The sequence below is a fragment of the Falco punctatus genome (assembly GCF_963210335.1).
Source record: "Falco punctatus genome assembly, chromosome: 6".
Lineage (NCBI taxonomy): Eukaryota > Metazoa > Chordata > Aves > Falconiformes > Falconidae > Falco > Falco punctatus.
In genome coordinates this window covers 36835342-36852966 of record NC_137585.1, presented here as the reverse complement: position 1 = coordinate 36852966, position 17625 = coordinate 36835342, and the positions used below count along the sequence as shown (strand labels likewise).

The following is a 17625-nucleotide window of genomic DNA, read 5'->3' as shown; positions in this document are numbered from 1 at the left end:
TCTCGGAATATTCATGAGGGGGCGGGGCCGGCCCGGACACGCGTGGGAGCCGGGCGAGAGGCGCCGGCTCCTCCTCTGCCCACGGAAGACCCGGCTGGGGCTGGGGTCGCACCCCCACGCTCCCGGGCGGGCTGGGGGGCCGAAAGGCCAGGTGGAAGGTGGCGGCTGGAGACCGGGGTTTGTCCCTCCGCGCTGGCGCCTCCTTCCCCCCTCAGCTCCCCACGGACCCTCACCCCCGGAGGCGCCACACCCGACGCCCACCAGTAACGGGAGCAAGAGCGGGCTTCTTTTACTTAAAAAAAAAAAAAAAATGTTAATTTTATTCAAGAAAAAACAAAACATGCACCCATTGCCACCCCTCGCCAGACGGCCCCGGCTCCGTGGTTATAAATCCTGGACATTCCCCCCTTCCCCACGGCCACGGTGCCCCCGGCACGGCACGGCGCACCTGCTGCTCAGGGACGGTTCCTCTGCAAGAGCCACCAGCGGCCATGGACGATGATGCCGGTGGCCGTGCCGCTGGCGGGGCCAGGAGCGGGACGCAGGGCTCGGGGCGGCTCAGGGTGGGCTCCCCAGCACCTTCGGCTTGCGCTACAGGCATCTGCCAGCTGCAAAGAGGACCAAGAACCAAAATCCCACCTCCCCAAAAATTCACCGCATGTTCGCCTCCCTGCTGGGATGCCCTGCAGTAGCCCCGTGGGAGAGTGGGATGCCGTTGGCCTTCTCAGCTACGGCTGGCTGATGATAACAGCTGCTGGGAAGAGTGCAGAGCTGAGCTGGCAGAGGTAGCGGCTGGGCAGACCAGGTATAACCAGGTGGGGGGTGCCAATGAGATCACCGGTTTGACAACAAAAATCCCAAAACTGAGAGAAGCAGCATCGCTTATGAGGCTGTTTGGCATGACGCGTTCCCCAGCCCACCCACGACGGAGGAGGCACATTCAGCGCGGGGCGTGCTGAGGCGGGGAGGGGTCCCTGGGCTCCCCACAGGGCTCAGGTGCACCATGTCCCCCTTGCCCTACTTCCCCACAGGCAGCAGCACCCCGTGAGCCCACGGCATGGCCCCGCTGCCTTCCCATCTGTGCTTTGGCTCTGGGGAAGGGGTACCCTGCTTCAGCCCCACTGGGGCAACCCGCCAGCACCACCACTCGGCCCCCGCCAAACGAAGGGGAAAGGCAACAAAATAAAACCCACGGCACAAATGGAAAGGGGACCGCTGGGCACCAGCTCGAGGCTGCCAAGAGGGAGCAAGCCGCTCCACATCCCAGTGGCATCGCCCCCGCCACGAGGTGCAAGCCCCCGTGTGCTACAGCTCCGACTGCGAGCGGGAGATGCGTGGGCCCTTGCGGATCTCCTTCCGCTTCTCCTCCTTCTTCCTCCGCTTCTCCTCCTCCCGTAGCGCCTTCTGGAAGGTGTCCGCACTGGGGAAAAACTGTGGGGTGACAGCGGGGGGTCATCATGGGGGAGTGCCCACAGCCTCCCAGAGGCACAACCCCCCAGCAAACCCACCGAAGCTAACACACAAGCCCCACGGTGCCAGGGGGTTTGAGGTCAGACACAGCACAATGCAAATGGGGTCCTGATGTTCCCCTTGGGCATGATGGCCATAGCAGTGGGGAGATGGCACCAGATGCCCAAAGCCAGCTGCAGCCCAGCTGGGAAATTTGACGTGCGTGTTTCAGTCACACTTCTTCCATGCCAGGGAAACGTTTTTGGTCATTCCCCACCAAACCACCCGTCCCCTTCCCCGGCCAGCTGCCTGGAGTTGTGATGTGACCAGGCAAGCCCATGGGGCAAGCCACTGGCATTGCTGTCTTACCTCAGAGTGGTCCGTTTTAAAGGGATTACGGTAATCGGGCGATTTCTCACTGATTCCCAGCTCCTGAGCCATCTGCAGAGCAAAGCGGAGACCGCGTCGGGGAGCGATACCTCCCACCCACCCCCCCCTGCAACCAGGGTCCCCTCCTCCCCACCAGCCCCCTCCATGCTCTTCCCCCATCCCTCAGCCCAAGGACAACCATCAGACACGGAGCACACTCCCCCTGCCCTCCTTTTACCCCAAAAACCTCACCCCACAGCCCCAGCAGCAGAGAGAGGACGCGGCAGGGGGGGACCAGGAGCCATACCAGCCCCAGGACCTGGGAGTGAGGTCCCTGTTCAAACACGCCCGTCAGGTTGCAGAAGCCGATGCCCCAGCGGATGAGGCTGTTCCAGTTGGAGTTGCGGTCGAAGTAGTGGTGCACGATCTTGGGGAAGCGCAGGACGACGTCCCCGAAGAAGGCGGTGTTCTCCACCACGTGGGAGTACGCTGTGGGGACATCCACCAGCGCCATCAGCACACATGCCCTGTCCTGCTGGTGCCTACATCCCCGCTGGGAGATGGGGAGGCTGAGGGCAAGTGGGCAGGTTCCCCCATATGAACTGGTCAGAGAGACAGCAAGAGGGGCCCGAGAGAGACATACCAGTCCAGGTCTGGTCTGGTACACAGGGGTCCCAGAAAGAATGTCACAATGCACCAGAGCACTAGAAAAGGGAGTGGGGCAAGGACTGGAGAGGACCTACCATCCTTTATCTTCTCATCCTGAGGGAAAGGCCCGTCAGGAGGTACATCAGCAGCGATGAGCACAGCCCGGGAGTCCTCCAGCACCTGCCAGAGCCCTTGATTACTGACCCAGCCAGCCAGCCCTTACCTGTACCCCAGAGGTGCTGCTCCAGCCACTCCGCTTGGAAGCCCCATGGAATCCTCCCTTCAGGTCCTAGAGCCCACCTGCCCACCCATCTCTTCCCTTTGAACCCGCAGAGGCTCCCTGGCTCTCCCTGCTTTTCCTGCCCACCCTCCATGGCCCCACAGCACACCGAGCCCAGAGAGCATCCAGCACTGCGGCTCACTTTGAAGAGTCCCTTGAGCATGATGTCAATGATTTTGTACTGCTGGTTGACGTCATTGAGCTCAATCAGGTTCTTCAGTGCGTTCATCTGGTCCTTGCGCTTTACCTCAAACAGCTTCTTATCTGCACCACCGTCAAGGGCACTGCCAGCATGATCCCACCATGCTCCTGCTCGCCCCCTCCACTGAGCACCCAGCACCATCCCAGCCCCCCCAAGTTCTCCACGGGGTGCCTGAGGGCTGGGGGCAGCACCTAAGCCAGGATGAAACAATGGTTTCCAGTGAGCCCCTTTGCCCAGACACCCCAGCGGGGCACTTAACGCTGGGCGCTCATTGGGGAGCTTCCTACTTGCCAGCTCCTGCTCTGGCTGATGGGCTGGGGGAGGACCACAAACTCCCACCTTCCCCATACATGTCTCCATAAGCACGCATATTTAATATCTTTTCATACTTTGCCTGTTCTCCAAGGGATGTTGCTGTGTGCTAAGAAGAGCCTGCATTATCCCACCTCCTAACAGGCAATAACGCTCACGGCACAGAGGAGACCAAGTGTCACAAACCCAGGAGCCCTGTTCCGTCATCCCAGCCGGTGACCCCAAAGCACTGGGACCCGCAGGCATGCTCTGCCAGCTGCCTGGCTGCACTGCTCCCAAGCACGGACTGGGAAATGTGCCCAGCATGCTGGAGCAGAAAGGAAAAGTGCTGCGCTCGGGGGAACACCAGGCACCACCAAAAAACTCATCTCTGCTTCTGCCCTGAGCCAGGCGCTTGGTTAGTAAACTCAGGAGCTCAGCTAAAGCTCTTCCACAGAAGGGCAAACAGGCAACTGCCCAGCAGTTCTCGGTCCTCTCTCTTCCATTCCCCTGTGCCTCTTTCCATGGTCTCCGACCCTTTCTTTCCCTGTGCACAAGCTCCCTCTGGCCTCAGCAGGCACGAGCACGTATGCAGGGCACGAGGGGCAGGCTGCAGAGGATACAGATTTCCAAGCCAGAGTCCACCCTCTGTTTCTCCAGGTCTGCGAAGCTGCCCCGGGACAGCAGCAGTGGCAGCACAAAGGGGCAGATGAAGAGAAAATCCATGTCAGCCGCTGCAGCCTGGAACAAAATGAACCAACAAAATCAATGACCAGTGAGGAGACTTACCAAAGGGAGAAGTCACACGAGCCTCTCAGGACCACATTGCCCTTAGCGCCAGGGTCCTGGCCCGCCTCTCCCTTGCCCCCACAAGGGGTTTGAGAGAGACAGTGGCCAGAGCAGGCCCACGGGGTGATGCTGCAGCCAGCCCGCCCTCCCCTACAGGGGAAGCCCCGGTCTCCCCCTCCTCTCTACCTGCCTCTGCTGCCGGCTGGGCCCCCAGGGATCTGACTGAGCACTGACCCAGCAGAAAAATTAAGTCCTACCCCTTCTCCCAAAAATAACAGCTACCTTTTTGCTGGGTTTGCGAGTTAGAGCAGCCCAGTCACCAAAGCAGCAGGGCCAAAGGGAGGAGGAGGATCACCAAGGGGTTGAAGTCCACCTCTCCTTCAAGCACCAGGCCTGACCAGCTTAGCCATCTCACTTCACCTCTTGGGGTGCTGGTACCTGCACCCTTCCCCTCGCTACAAGCCAGGTGCCAGCTGCGGGCCCCATGCAGAAAAGCAGCAGTTGGGTGACCTGGTAACTCCCACCCTTTGCCCCAGGCACATCTCTCTCCGCTGCTCTGGGCCACAAGAGCCCGTCAGAGAGAGCCAGCTTGCAGAAGAGAGGCTAGAGGAGAAGGTCCTTGAGAATGAGGACCCTGGTCCCTGAGACAGCTTAGACCTTGAAAAGGAGAGCGATACCTCAGCCTCCAGGCAGGACTTGAGGCAGCCTGTCCACAGGGATGAGGTTTCTGCAGAGGCGAGCAGTGGCCACCAGCAATTACAGAAGCAGCAGCTCCTTCAGAGGCATCCCTTGACCTGCCTCCTGCTCCTGAGGGAAAGGCAGGTGTGTAAGGCCATGACAGCTGTCCTCACCCTGCCACCCCTCTCCCCTCCCAAGCCCGAGCTCGCCTGCCCAGCTGATCCTGTCTCTGTGATGCCCTAACACTGGGACAGAAACAAATCCCTTCTTTGCAACAAATCTAGATACTTTCTTTTCCTCTTGTTTTTCTTTTTTAAACAAATACGGGTTGTTCAACCTCGGGCCCAGGAGCGAGGCAAAGCAGGCAGCACTGGCAGCTCTTCCAGCCCAGCGAGGAGCAGCGGCAGCTCTGGCCAGGCGCCTCCCGCCGAGGCTGAGCCAAGAGCCTTCGCAGCACAGCCAGGGAAACGGCGTCGAACACAAGAAACCCTCTGCATTATTTTGCTATTGTACTTTGCAAAAGGCAGCACTCCTGGAAAGGAACAGATTGGTGTAACTACAATCTGCGTTGCAGAGGAAGACACAGCTGTCCACAGGTGTGGGCTCAGCATCACGTGTTTTGGATGTGATGCAGAGCCAGGATGGCAGCACAAGCCTCCCACGCCAGGCCTGGGGTCTGTCCCCCCTGCCCGCTGTGGTGTGAGGCTTCAGGCATATTCCAGCCACCGTGAAGGCCACAAAGCACACCAACAAGCCGAGGATGTAAGGTGAAGTACTCCAGTCTGGGCAAACAGATGCTCTGCTGGACCCACCAGCCTGGTTGGCTTCCAACAGGTTGCTTCACCCTGCCAAAACCCACGACCCAAGGGCCTGAGGCCTAGCCCAGCGAGGGGGTATGGGTCCTCCCTCTGCAGAGCCCCGCCGGCTGCTCACTCTCTCCAGGCTCTTGGGGAGGAGTAAGAGCAGCAACTCAAAAGCACAAAATGTGACTGCCCCTCAGATCAGACACACGGCCATAAGGACCAGGCTGGCTATTTGCCATGCTCGTGGAGAACCAGAGAGAGACCTTGGAGGCAGCTGGTGGCCTCCAGACCAGGCTTTCAGCAAACAGCAAAACCGCTACCTGCAACAGCTCCACCACGCTGCCTGCAGCAGTCCCAGCGCCTGGGCAGGGCTCCCGCATCCACCCCTTCCAACCTGGGAGACAGGTGGCCAGAGGAGGCCCTGAGGCCACTCCGAGGAAGAAGGTGTTGAGCTGCAAAAAACCCTGCTCAGGCAGCAGAAGAGCAAAGCATGGCTCTCAGCCGAGGTGGTTGCTGACCAGCTGGTTACTGCAGCAGAAAGCCCACCAGCCTGCCTGGCTGCCTCTGGGTCTCGGAACAGAGACAGGCTTTTCCAGAAACATGACATCAGGTGCTACAGTAGATGGTTAGTGTTTACAATGAAAATGTTTTTAATGACTTTACAAATCCTCCTGCAGCAGCCCTACAGATTGTGTCACAGAACAAGGCTGGAAGAGGAGGACTGGAAGACCACACCATATCAGAAGCCCATCACCTTTTCATCTGACCCCTTCCCTGCTGATACTTATTCTCACACCAAAGTTACTGACTGCCATAGTCCATCAGGGCTGAAACACTCCAGTGAAAACGAAGCAGGATCCAGTTGTTGCCCACACCTGCAGGGAAAGTGAGGCTGCTCGTGCCATGTGGCACCAGCTTCAGTTTCCCTTTGCTGTCCTGCCCATTTCACCCCATTTTAATAACAGAGAACATTCCCTCCTCTCCAGGCTGGACTGCGTAAGCACGAGGATGCCAAAACTTCTTGAAGATGTTCCTCCATGCTTTCCTCATGAACCCTCCCTCATGTCTTCACACCTGCTGAGGGATGAGATGAGACAGAAACACCATAAATCTGCTCCACGCTTCCCTCTTGCTCTTCCCTGAAGAGATCCCTGCTAAAGCTGGCTCTGCCCAGTGCTCCCAGAGCAGCCCAGGGAGCCAGCGTCTAGCCTGATGCTACAGATGGGAAGGAGTTTCCATCAATATACCCTCACAGCCCCGGCCAGCTGGTTGTTTCAGCAGAAAGCCCACCAGTCTGTCTCGCTGTCTCCCATCCTCTTAATTTAGACATGTTTTTCCAAAGACATGACAACAGAAGCTGTGTTATAGATGGTTAGTACTTTCCATTAATGTGTTTTTAATGACTTTATAAATTCTCCTGCAGGAGCCCCATCTGAACTGAGCATCCCTGGGATTTATTCACTTAATGAGCTCGCAAGGGAGAGCCACGCTGGCACACTTCGGTTCCCAGGAGGGACTTTTCCAGCATCCCCCCGATCCCCTTTGCAGGGCACTGAAACGCAGAGGGAAAAGCATCATAAGGCAGCTTGCCCCTGGAGCACACCGTGGCAAAACAAGGAATGAAAGCTCCCCGCCCCACAAATTCATCTCCAAGCCGCTCCTCCGTCAACCAGATGAGAATTAATCTCTTGTCACAGCCGAACCAAAAGCTCTGGATGTGAAACACAAGCTGCTCAGAGTTCTGCTAGGATGTTCCTCTCCAGGGCTTACAGGACCAGCTGCTTCCATAACACGACGGCCCTTTACAACTGCTTGCCTCCAAAGTCCCTTAACCACCAAACCCTGCACTTGTGCATCACAGGGATGGCCGCCAGCCGGGATCAGGCAGCCCCGGCCGAAGCCAGCGAGCTGCTGCGATTTCCACCAGGAGCGGATCCGTCCCAGCCCGCCTCCGTGCCTCCCGTCCCGCTGGAGGGGCTCAGCAGCACCCCGAGGGGCCCGGGCGGCCGCGGTCCCCTTTCAAGCACCGCTGAAAGCAGCGGCAATCACACGGGGACGGAGGCGTGGAAATCGGATCAGCCGAGCCCAGGCTGGCCGCGCCGCGGGAAGCCCACCCGGGGCCGCGCCAAGGGGCCGCAGCAGGCGGCACGGAGCGGATGGGAACCGGCGGGGCGGGGTGGGCCGGCTCCGCCGGTGCTGCCGGCGGTGGGCTCCTCGCACAGCCCCTGCGCGGGGCTCCGGCGAGGGCGGAGAGGGGGGAGCCGGCGGCGGTAGCAGAGCCCTTCGGGCAAGGGCAAAGCCGCTGCACCGAGGGTCCCCGGGGCCGCCCCGGCCGCACGGCTCCCCTCCCGCCCGGGGCTCCCTCCGGCAGCGGCCACCCCCGCCCCTGCCGCGGGCTGCCCCATCTCCGCCCTTCCCTCCCGCCCCGCCGTGGCCGGGCAGCCCGCGCCGGTCCCGCTGAGCCCCACCGGGAAGGGGAGGGGAGGGCTCCCGGCTCCCCCCGGCCCTCCCCCGCCGGGCGGGGCGGCGCGGCCGCGTCCCCTCACCTGCAGGCCGGGAACCGGGGCCGGTACCGGGATCGGCGCTCACGGCCGCCGCGCTGCCATGCCGCTGCCGCCGCCCCGCCCCGCCGTGTCACTTCCTGAGCTCCCGCCCCGCCCCGCCACCGGCCCCGGTCCCGCCGGGGCTGGGGGCAGCCGGGCCCCGCGCCCCCCCGCGGCCGCTCCCGTTGCGAGCGGGTCCCCCCGGCTCCGCCGGGGAAGGAGCCTCGTTAGTTACGGCCCCAGCGGGAGCGGGGCGCTTGCAGGGCTTGGAGGCAACAGGCAGCCTGAGGGACCACCCGTGACCTGGGAGAAGTCTCCCCTTCCCGGCGGGACGAGCAGCACATCTGCTTCCCCAGGGCTCCTGGCTGTGTCTCGGCCACCCCCGCCGGCCCGGAGGAGGGGGCCAGCCCGCAGCACCGCCAGCTACACCGAGGCAGGTGAGCCCAGCGCCTCCGTCACACCCGCCACCCCTCTGCCACGCTGTTTCCACCAGGCAGTTCGGTATCTTGGTAACTGAAAAGCATCAACCAAGCCTCATCCCACACAGAGCAGATAACAAAGAGCCCATTTCAGTAACTGGGCTTTATAAATGACTTTCAACAAAACTTTTTCTGAAAATGAGCTAAAAATTACTTCCTTTGTCCATCTTCTCTCTAGTAATAAATGGCAGGATGGGGCCTCCTGTTCCATTCTTGCCTTGTTCCTCTGCTGAGTGCACTGTTTCTTCTTATTTCAGTCTCCAATGTGTGAGAGAGACACTGCCACACTTCCCAGACATCTGTCGTTGACAGCATGAGAGGAAAATGATTGGAAGGCATGGCTGAAACTCCAGCATGCTACGGGAATTCCCACATTTGACACATTGCTGACAGGAGGCTTTCATTACTAAACCAACCCTCCCCCAAGCCAAGGACCCCTTCCCCCCAACACGTGTGAGAAATGCCAGTGTAAGTGAACCTGAAGAAAGTCCTTTCTTGACAAAACTTAGGTCAAAGCTTGGTTTTGGTCAGAGGATTTTGTTTCCATGTTCATGACTATCTTATTCAAGTAGCCACCACTGCTGCACTTCAAGCACATCCAAAATTTTTCCTAACAACCAGGATTCGAAGGCTTCTTCCTATGTGGAAAAGCCAGGAATGAGAAGCAACTTTAGCAATGAGGCCTCCTGCCCACCTTCCCTCACCCCTGTACAGACAAGCAAAGGCAGTGGAGACAAACTTCGTGGGGCTGGATGTCTCCACCTGAACAACTTATGCTCCGAGCATCCCACCATGGAGTGGTTGTTTCACACTGGGTGTAAACACGAGGACAAGCTACTCCTCACAGGCAGCAAACACCTCACCTACCACATACCCTGCACGTGGCTGATGACAGCATCCCACAAAGGAGGAAGTCCCCACCCCAACAGGAAATCACTGCCCACGGCCACTTCCATCACCGCTACCTGTCTGAGGCAATGCGGCATGATGAAAACAGGAAGGCAAAAGCAGACAGTTTGAGAAATAAACTACTGCTTCAGGCTCCCTCCTCCACAAGTGATGTGGGAGCAAGCCCTGCCTCCATCCCTGGAGAAGAGGAGGGCTCATTTCTCAGCAGGGGACTCCAATGCCAAGCAGAACAACACTCGGTAACTCCATTCAGTGGTTTCTGAATGCTCGCTGTACTTTGAAAGCACTCGAACCATCTTTGGGTTTCCACAACTTCATGGGCATACCGGCACTAGCTAGCATGCAGACAGAGGTTAAGTGATTGCTCATCCTCTAGGGATCGTTACTGCTTTGAAGTCACAGGCTCCCCCACCTGCTCCCGTTTCATCAGACTACCTCTGCCATATAGATGAATGCAATCCTAGCACACAGACCCATCTTTCATCCCAAATGTCTCCTCATTTCCCAAATGTCTTCTCAAATTTGGGGGATGATGAAGTCTTTCACCCCAAAGTTAGCCAAGTGTAGAACCACTTAGAATTTCTCCAATTCTCTTCACCTTCAGCTGGAACAAAGGAAGGAGCAGCAGGTTAAGTATTCTTTCCATCTCTGTTAGTTACACCTACCACTCTCACATCCCCTATCAAAGGCATTTGCCCAGCAAAGGATACACAATGTCCTGACGTTTTACAGATGAGGTCCTCTGGCCCACGAGGCGTTCCAGCAAGTTTTGAATGGTCCCTGACTGCACTGGCTCCACCTGGCAATGACTGCTCTGAATCTGAGCAGCCAGAAGAAAGAATGATTTCCAGACCAACAGGAAACTGTTGGGCTTGTTCCTTCATACCTCCCTCCCTCATCTCCACACAGAGCAATGAGACCTTCAGATTTTGAGCCAGGAACCAAGAGGCCACGCAATATGATGACACACTTTAGGCAGCTGCTGGCATCACTCCCTTTCTGATTTCACTGTACACCCCTCAAGGCAGTAGGCCAAGCTAGCAACCGCAGGATTCTTCTTCATCTTACTACAGCCTCCTCAAAGGAAGTTTATGGCTCCCCACCACAGGCTAAAGCAAACCCCTAGGGATTCCATTCTCATTTTCCTATGCAGTCACTGCTCTCTTACCTGACAAAGGAAGAGGTGAAAAGCACGAGCTGTGGCCTCAGGCAGCTCTGCTAAGTTGACTTCTGTTGCTTGCTGGAGAACCTGGCTAATTTCTTTTTGAGAAATAACGTTGCTGCTCTGATATCTCAGAAACTTGAACAAAGGAAAACACAGAGGCATTAAACAGTGAAAGACCCACCGACTCCAACAGTGACTCATCTCCTGAAAAGACCTCTTCTGTGTAATGGGATGCTGCAGCACCTTAAGCACAGGCCTGATTTTTATACCACTTCTAACAGAACCAGTGCAAATATCTGTGTTGACAGTGCTCTGATTTATAATCAGACTTATTTTGGTTCAGGTCAGGAAGGAACTGAAATAAACCAGGTAACCTTTTAAAAGTGAAATAAGAATAGCAAATATTCACAGACTCATCTTGTATTTGGAGGAGGCAGGTTCATATTAACAACCCCTTCCTCTTACCCACTGCCATGGGGGCCTTATCTTCAGCATTTCTGCTGGGTAGGCCCACATTCCCCCTCCTGCTCCCAGGCCCCAGATACAGCAGCGTAGTTGACTGCGGTAACTCCCTGCCCTGAAAAGTCAGGTCTGTGAGGTCGGACATGGGGAGACAAGCTGTGATACAGAGCAGAGCTCTGTTCTCCCAAGAGCCACAGCACGCTCCCTGACTGGTAACAGCAGTTGCATGTTCTCTGTAGGTTTCCCCTCTCCTCCCCAGGGGTCCTAGATGATATAAATAAATGCTACAAACACCAGAAGAACAGGATGTGCTCACTAACAGCGAGGTCAGTTTCTGCAGGGTGTGGAAGGGAAGTTCACTTGAAAGTACCATTATTATAGGGCACGAATATAGTGCCAGACAAAGTCACAGAAGCATCTAAGATTGTGTGTGCGTAGGGTTTAAGTTCCAGTAACTGACCTACATGCACTGTACTGACATACTGGAAAAAATGGAGAACAGCCTGCCCTTTCCCTGCTCACCAAAGTCATCAGCCTGAGAACTTCTGGCTGCAGAAAGGATTTCTGGCTCCCATCGAGTAGTGTGAAGAGCAGGAATCGGTGCCAGGGTTGTGAAGCAACATGTAGAGCTGGGAGAGAAGGAGAAGCCAATCAAAGACAGCTTTAAAACTGGCCAAGTGACAGGCTGGACCCGGATAAGCACAGTCTTCAATACTGACCCCAAGTTTTCTTTTCTAGACCCCACACTGTGAAACACTAAGGGGATATTTTGCTCTGTTCTTACTTGCTTTTTAATCTGTCACTCTTTGGGCAGGAGTTCAGTCATGAGGACAAAAGCTTAATAGCTTTTTAAATCAGAAAATACATTTTGTCCATCTTTGTGCTGGTACAGGAAGAGAAACCTTCTCCTGGGGTGCATGTCATAAAACAGTAAGGGGATATCTTTAGCCAAGGGTTTCAAAAATAACACCCTCTGGTTTCAATATGAGGACAAGTTTCCTGACCATGGGTTTTATTTAGCTGCAGAATACCCTTCGGGGAATGAAGGAAGTCCTACAATATAAGCTGCACAAACCGATCCTGAATCTGCATCAGAGAGTGTACTATTGGGACCAGCCAGGCTGATGGCAGCAATGCAAACAACCAGGAGAGAAAATGTTCTTGCTAAGGAACATATATGATGACAGAGGTAAGACTCAAGGTCACCACCTGTGACAGCATGAAGTCTCTCACTGGATGCTACAGTTGTGTTACTACCTTGCATGTACTGCAGGTTAGGAGCATGGGATGGACAATGACAACAGGTCAGCTGATAAAACTTGTATAACAAGTTTGAACAAGTATAACATGGTATAACCATGGCAACTCACTAGAATTTTAGAAAGGTCCCTTTTCCACTGGCAGTCACATAACCTCCCTATTGCCACTCAAAGAATCTTTTCTCTGGGAAAATAACACTAAAAAATAATGTAAAATGTCTGGGGGCTATCTTCCAGCTGGTAGAAATGAGAAAGTAAAAGCACTGTGCACTGAGTTTGCCCTGCACATCTGGAAAAAAATCTCCGCACCGAGAGGGTTTTAGAAAGCCTCAAATGAGACAACTCCTAGAGGCAGAGTCCAGGCCACACTCTTTCCAGTGTTCTCGCATCTTTCAGTCAGGCATAGCTATGACCCTTATTCTGCTTGGAATAAGGAGACTCCTGTTATTGCTGTTGTGAACTTTTGCACCACAGCAAGAATTTAGGCAGCCAAAGTGACAGGTTCAGCTGTTGCTGAAGCAGCATTTCATTAGCTTAATCCCAAATCAGTGGAACCTCCCCATAACATGCTACTTTTTTTTTTTTTTTTTTTTCAATCCAGCCTTTTAATAGCTTCCCTTCAGCTACTGGCTGTCATTCATCTGCAGTATTACATCTTCATTTGAACTGCTTCCTCTCTCCCACTAGTGTCCCTTTTGTCTGGTGTTCATTCACTCCATCCCCAACTCTCTTATTAGTGTTTCAATGGCTGAATGGAACAGGTCAGAGACAGAGAACTTTCTGTCTGCTTTAAGATCAGAGCCAGCACCTGAACTTTGTGGCAGGTGGCTGACAATAAGCAGAAGGTTCCGTTTTTCCCCCGGACTGTATAACACTGTCATATTATGTTATATTGCTAACATGGTATACATCAGGTCTGACATGGACTCCAGAAACCAAGGTCTGCATTTGCCCCTGGAAATCTAGAATTTCCAGCTTCCATTCCCTAAGGCTATCTAGTACCCTGTTATCCCTTCCTCTCCTTCAGGGCCAAACTGACCACTGTCCATGTGTAAAACACATCATAATCAGATCCTCCTTCCCCAGTATTTATGGTGTAAAGGTTTGTTACAATTGGCCTGGAAGTGAAAGACTATTCTCCTATGCTCCTTCCATTCCTAAACCTTTCACTCTTACCATATTGAGGGTGGGGAATGACTTTTTTAGTTCTGGAAAGCTTCTTAGTATCCAGAGCCAAAATGAGGGCTCATGCCTGCAGGGGAATCGAGCACTGTGATTTCATCCCACAAAGCGCATGATTAGGCATATAAATGATTTTTCTTATTGGGCATAAACTCATTAACCACGTGCTCCAGGGTGCTACTGGACGGAGATCAAAGAGTTCAACATCACTGCAGGGAGGAAACCCAGGAGAGGAAAGAGCAGGAAGACTTTACCAACATCCTGGTTCTTCACATACAGGTATTCCACTAAGGTTTCCAGGCAGGCAACCACAGCTTGAGAGAGCAGCAAGTCTTTCTGAAATACCAAAAGGGGAAAGAAGAAATAAAAAAGGCCCAAAACAGTCAACAGCTATTGCAAGAGGAAAATGCATAAAGTGGCAGGATCTGAAGAGCATGCAGCGCAGGAAAATAACACCCTTCATCTCCTTCACAGGATGTAACATGCTGCAAATTATCTGTCACGTCAAGGAGCCAGACAAAAGCATGACTAGTTATCCTGAGACTAAAAAAATAATTAAGTAACAGCCTCCAAAGAATAAAAGATGGGAGCCCAACATCACTTGAGAGAGTTAAATGTAAACTGATGTACTACCCCTGGAGCTCAACATCACTTGAGCAAATTAAATGTAGACTGATGTACTACCCCCCAAAGCACCTTGCCAGGAGCGTGGGGGAGGGACTGGGATTTGTTACATTTTTCCCACCTCTGTCCTATGGGTGTGCTGTCCCTGCAGAGCAGGAGATGGGAAAACAGAGATCATCATTAGTACACAGAATTTCAGCTATCCAGTTCAGCAGCAGGGAGTACTGCATAGCTTGATTTACCTTCTTTCTCACTGCACCATGCTGCAGCAAGAACATTTTCCCTCCTCCTCATCACATGTCTGTAAGGGGTGGAAAACGCAGGCAGAAAAAAAAAAAAAACAACCAGGCAGCCCCTTAGGTTCTGCAACAGGGTGGGCTCTTGGGTTAGTGTTCCTGCTTGAAACCCAACACTAGTGTTGTTCCAAAAGTCACATTTTATATACCTGCAACTGGACATGCACCAAAAGGTTCTGCAAACTGACAACAAGCGAGAAGACCTGGTGCGTGGCAAGGGGGTGCAAGGCAGCATCCTGCAGTGATGATGGCTGTGGTTGCGTAGCACCTGGGGCTGTGTTGTGGCCAACCATCACCAGCAGAGAAGAGAAGTTCTGTTGCAGGACAGCTCTCAGGAACTGCATGATGCTCACTAGACAGGGAGCCACTTGTTAGTGTGTGTCAGTGCTTTCCTCTCCCCCACCCTGTGTGTTGGTGCCCGTGCAATAGCACAGAAGAGAGTGAAGAGAAAAAATCTGGGCTTAAGGGCCCACCAGTTTCCAACAGCTGCAGACAGGAATGGCAACATGAGTTCCCTTGTTCATCGTCTCCTTGTGAGACACTATCCCTCCCAGTTCATGCTCAGTTCCTGATGTCACTACCAAACTCCAAGGAGAGATTTGTCCAAACACAGCAGAACTCCAGAGTTCCCTTCTGCCCTTTCTCACCACCAGTTACGTATCTGCAAAGCCAAACGGACCAAAGCTTCCAGACTCCCACCAGCACCTCCACTACCCCATTCCACAGTCACTTCTCCCTTGTTGCCTGTAATATGGTACTAGTGGCTGCTTCCAGTTAAATCCCTGTAACAGATGCAAAATACCTAACAGTAGGATTGGCTTCTTCTTCCTGAAGATGACTGCATTCAGGACTTCCGTTAGGTCTAGAGAGAGTGTCTGGTGAACCTAGACGAGAATGAACAACAGTGCTCATTTGGACCAGGTAAAAAGCTCCTCTACATACTTCCAGTCCTTAGGCACTACCCCACGATGACCACTGAAGAACAAGGATCAGCAACAGGGTCTCAGGAGTCTGACCCAGAAGGGAGAGTTACACCACTGGGCCCTCAAGTTTCACTCACCACCAGCTGCCAGCCCACAGCTTCCAAACCACAGTGCAACTTGTGTGCCTGTCACGCTCTCACTACTCCCTGCAGGCTGTCTGGGACGTGGCTGTCAAGACTGCTGAGCACATGAGGTAGCAAGAAGAGCCATCACCAAACACGGCTGTACCTTAGTCACACAGCGAGTCAGCAAGACTGAGGAACCAGGCAGTCAGAAGTCACCAGTGACAAAAATCTGTCCCTGCCTGCTGGAGCTGGGAAGCCTGCAGAGAGTCCAGGGTTAGGAACTACAGCACAGGTGAAGGAAGCAGAGGAAGTTAGGGACTTGGGAACTAGGGGAAACAGGAAAGGTGGCCTTGAGAGGGCAGTCTGCAACTGACACAGCAATCCAGCAGATCTGGATCTGGCAGAGCCCCAGAAAGGTTCAAGCTCTTCAGTAAGGCAGAGAGTTGGCATGGGAGGGCAGGCATAAGGATCACAGAGATGACTCCTTCAAACCATCTTCTGAAGACAGAAATGTTCAACAGAAGAGCTAGGAGTACTCCTGCAACAGGGTGACAGTGATGATTTGTTTGCCAAAGGCTTTAATAGCCTACCATCCATGACCTGTGTTTATCCACAGGCTTCTACTAAAGCCAGTAGCAGTAACAGTAAAGCCACAAGCTTGCTATGGCCAGGCAAGTCCTTGCTATTAATGTAGGAGATGAATGTGGCCATTTCTCGGAGCCATTGTTTCCCTCTACAAAAGGGAGGGGAACCTGCAGGGTCAGGGAGACAGCCTGGCATCAGCTCACATTTACAGACACGAAGGCCAAAGGCTCTCTTAACAAGGGCCTTTAGGATGTTTTGTGGAGCTTCAGCTATACTGAACAGCAGAAAGCAGCAAGAGAAGTGAGTCTTCCTTTTATCCCCCCTCTCCTTCTCCCTCAGCAGACCAGAAACACTGAAGCAGCCTTGAACCACTTCCATTTGCCACCTGTATCTGTAGCTTTTTTCCCCATCTCTGGTGCAAGGATTCTGGAATGCACATCATAGCACATCAAGCCACTAAGGTATTGCTGAAGCCAAACAACAGGTTTATAAACCACTAAATGATTGCACTTCAAGGATCAATATGAGCTGAGTCACTCCCAGAAGGTGAAGCTCAACACTAGCCGCTAGAATTTAATCCCTTTTGGGACTGGCACAACACTGACTATGCAGACACAGCCCTGACTTGGAAACTGAGAAGGTAAATTGTAGAGCAAGGATGGGCAGGTCTGACTACGCATCACATAGTAACACAGCTGACAGTCCATACAAGTCCCATGCTCTAAGACCTAAGCAGAGGCAGCTCACCCGTGAAGTGACAGGTGCAGACTTTGGTCTGGGATGGCCTTTTGCAAAACATCTTCTCTCAGCATTAGAAAACCAACACTTGTCCCTCCATGCAGATGCTCACGTGTGGTTAATGCGATTTTATCATCTGCAAATAGGTGTACCACCTCCCAAAGAACATGCTCTGCTGGGCATAAGTGCAAGAGCAGAGCTCACAGCTCATGACAGGCTGTTTACCTGCATATCAAGAGAGGGAGAAGCGCCTGGGTAGATACTTCAAAAGGTAACATCATCCCCTGTGTTGGCATTAGAAAGTGCTTCCCTTGAAGCTGTAATTCTAATATCAGCTGACAACTCCTGCTTAGATGTCCTGTCAGACTGCAAATCATCAAATACAATTACGGCTGCCCACATTCATAAGAGATTGCTAATATTGAACACTTACTTGCCAATAATAGGTTTGGATTGTGACTGCTCCACTATTGATCGTTTTAGTAACAAGAAAGTACCTTACAACATGGGAGCTGTGTCTCCCACCCCCCAGCCTTCCCTTGAGAAAGGCCTTAAAATGTATTTTGCTCTGTCCTGAAGTGGGAAGTGATTTGGATTACGAGGGCTGTGTATGTACTTTCCCCCCCAAGAATTCTGCCCCTCTCTTAACTCTCCAGTGATTCAGGTCTCAGCCTTCAGCAACATGCTAGCTTCCAGTCCTGCTTCAGAAGTGCAGCAGGGAGTAACTTGTGGATGATAGCAAAAGAGCAACCAAGGCAAGCAGATTCCAGGCAAACCACTTTCCTCTGCTAATGAAGATTTTTTCGAATTTTTTTTGTTTGTTTAA

At 53.6% G+C, this 17625-nt stretch overlaps 2 protein-coding genes across 5 annotated transcripts in view; both read right to left on the bottom strand.

The window, feature by feature from the left end:
* Positions 1-300: 300 nt before the first annotated feature.
* On the bottom strand, positions 301-8472 carry CCDC134 (coiled-coil domain containing 134). 4 transcript variants are annotated; one of them, XM_080393064.1, is made up of 8 exons: positions 8056-8472; positions 4706-4835; positions 3863-3980; positions 2889-3010; positions 2562-2646; positions 2126-2307; positions 1819-1890; positions 301-1431 (listed from the first exon to the last, which is right to left on the bottom strand). In XM_080393064.1, exons 3-8 carry the CDS (start codon positions 3963-3965, stop codon positions 1306-1308), a joined length of 690 nt encoding a protein of 229 aa, XP_080249190.1. In that variant the 5' UTR covers positions 3966-3980; positions 4706-4835; positions 8056-8472; the 3' UTR covers positions 301-1305. The 4 variants fall into 4 exon arrangements, with proteins under 4 accessions (XP_080249190.1, XP_080249192.1, XP_080249191.1 ...); XM_080393066.1 differs by having other exon boundaries at positions 2138-2307; XM_080393067.1 differs by having other exon boundaries at positions 1294-1431; positions 2071-2307.
* Positions 8473-8615: 143 nt separating this feature from the next.
* MEI1 (meiotic double-stranded break formation protein 1) overlaps positions 8616-17625 on the bottom strand; it is a 35241-nt gene continuing 26231 nt past the window's right edge. Inside the window, exons 24-30 of the mRNA XM_080391624.1 lie at positions 15231-15312; positions 14578-14780; positions 13763-13844; positions 11590-11696; positions 10609-10740; positions 10151-10260; positions 8616-8830 (exon numbers count right to left, since the gene is read on the bottom strand). Coding sequence (XP_080247750.1) covers positions 8785-8830; positions 10151-10260; positions 10609-10740; positions 11590-11696; positions 13763-13844; positions 14578-14780; positions 15231-15312 — 762 coding nt within the window. The 3' untranslated portion in view covers positions 8616-8784. The remainder of the gene's footprint in view (positions 8831-10150; positions 10261-10608; positions 10741-11589; positions 11697-13762; positions 13845-14577; positions 14781-15230; positions 15313-17625) is intronic.

Coding starts and splice junctions, on each gene's coding strand:
- CCDC134 (XM_080393064.1), bottom strand. CDS start 3,965: ATGGATTTTCTCTTCATCTGCCCCTTTGTGCTGCCACTGCTGCTGTCC. Junction 2,647..2,888: donor TGCTCAAGGGACTCTTCAAA/GTGAGCCGCAGT, acceptor GGGCTCTGGCAG/GTGCTGGAGGACTCCCGGGC. Junction 1,432..1,818: donor TTAAAACGGACCACTCTGAG/GTAAGACAGCAA, acceptor GTCACCCCACAG/TTTTTCCCCAGTGCGGACAC.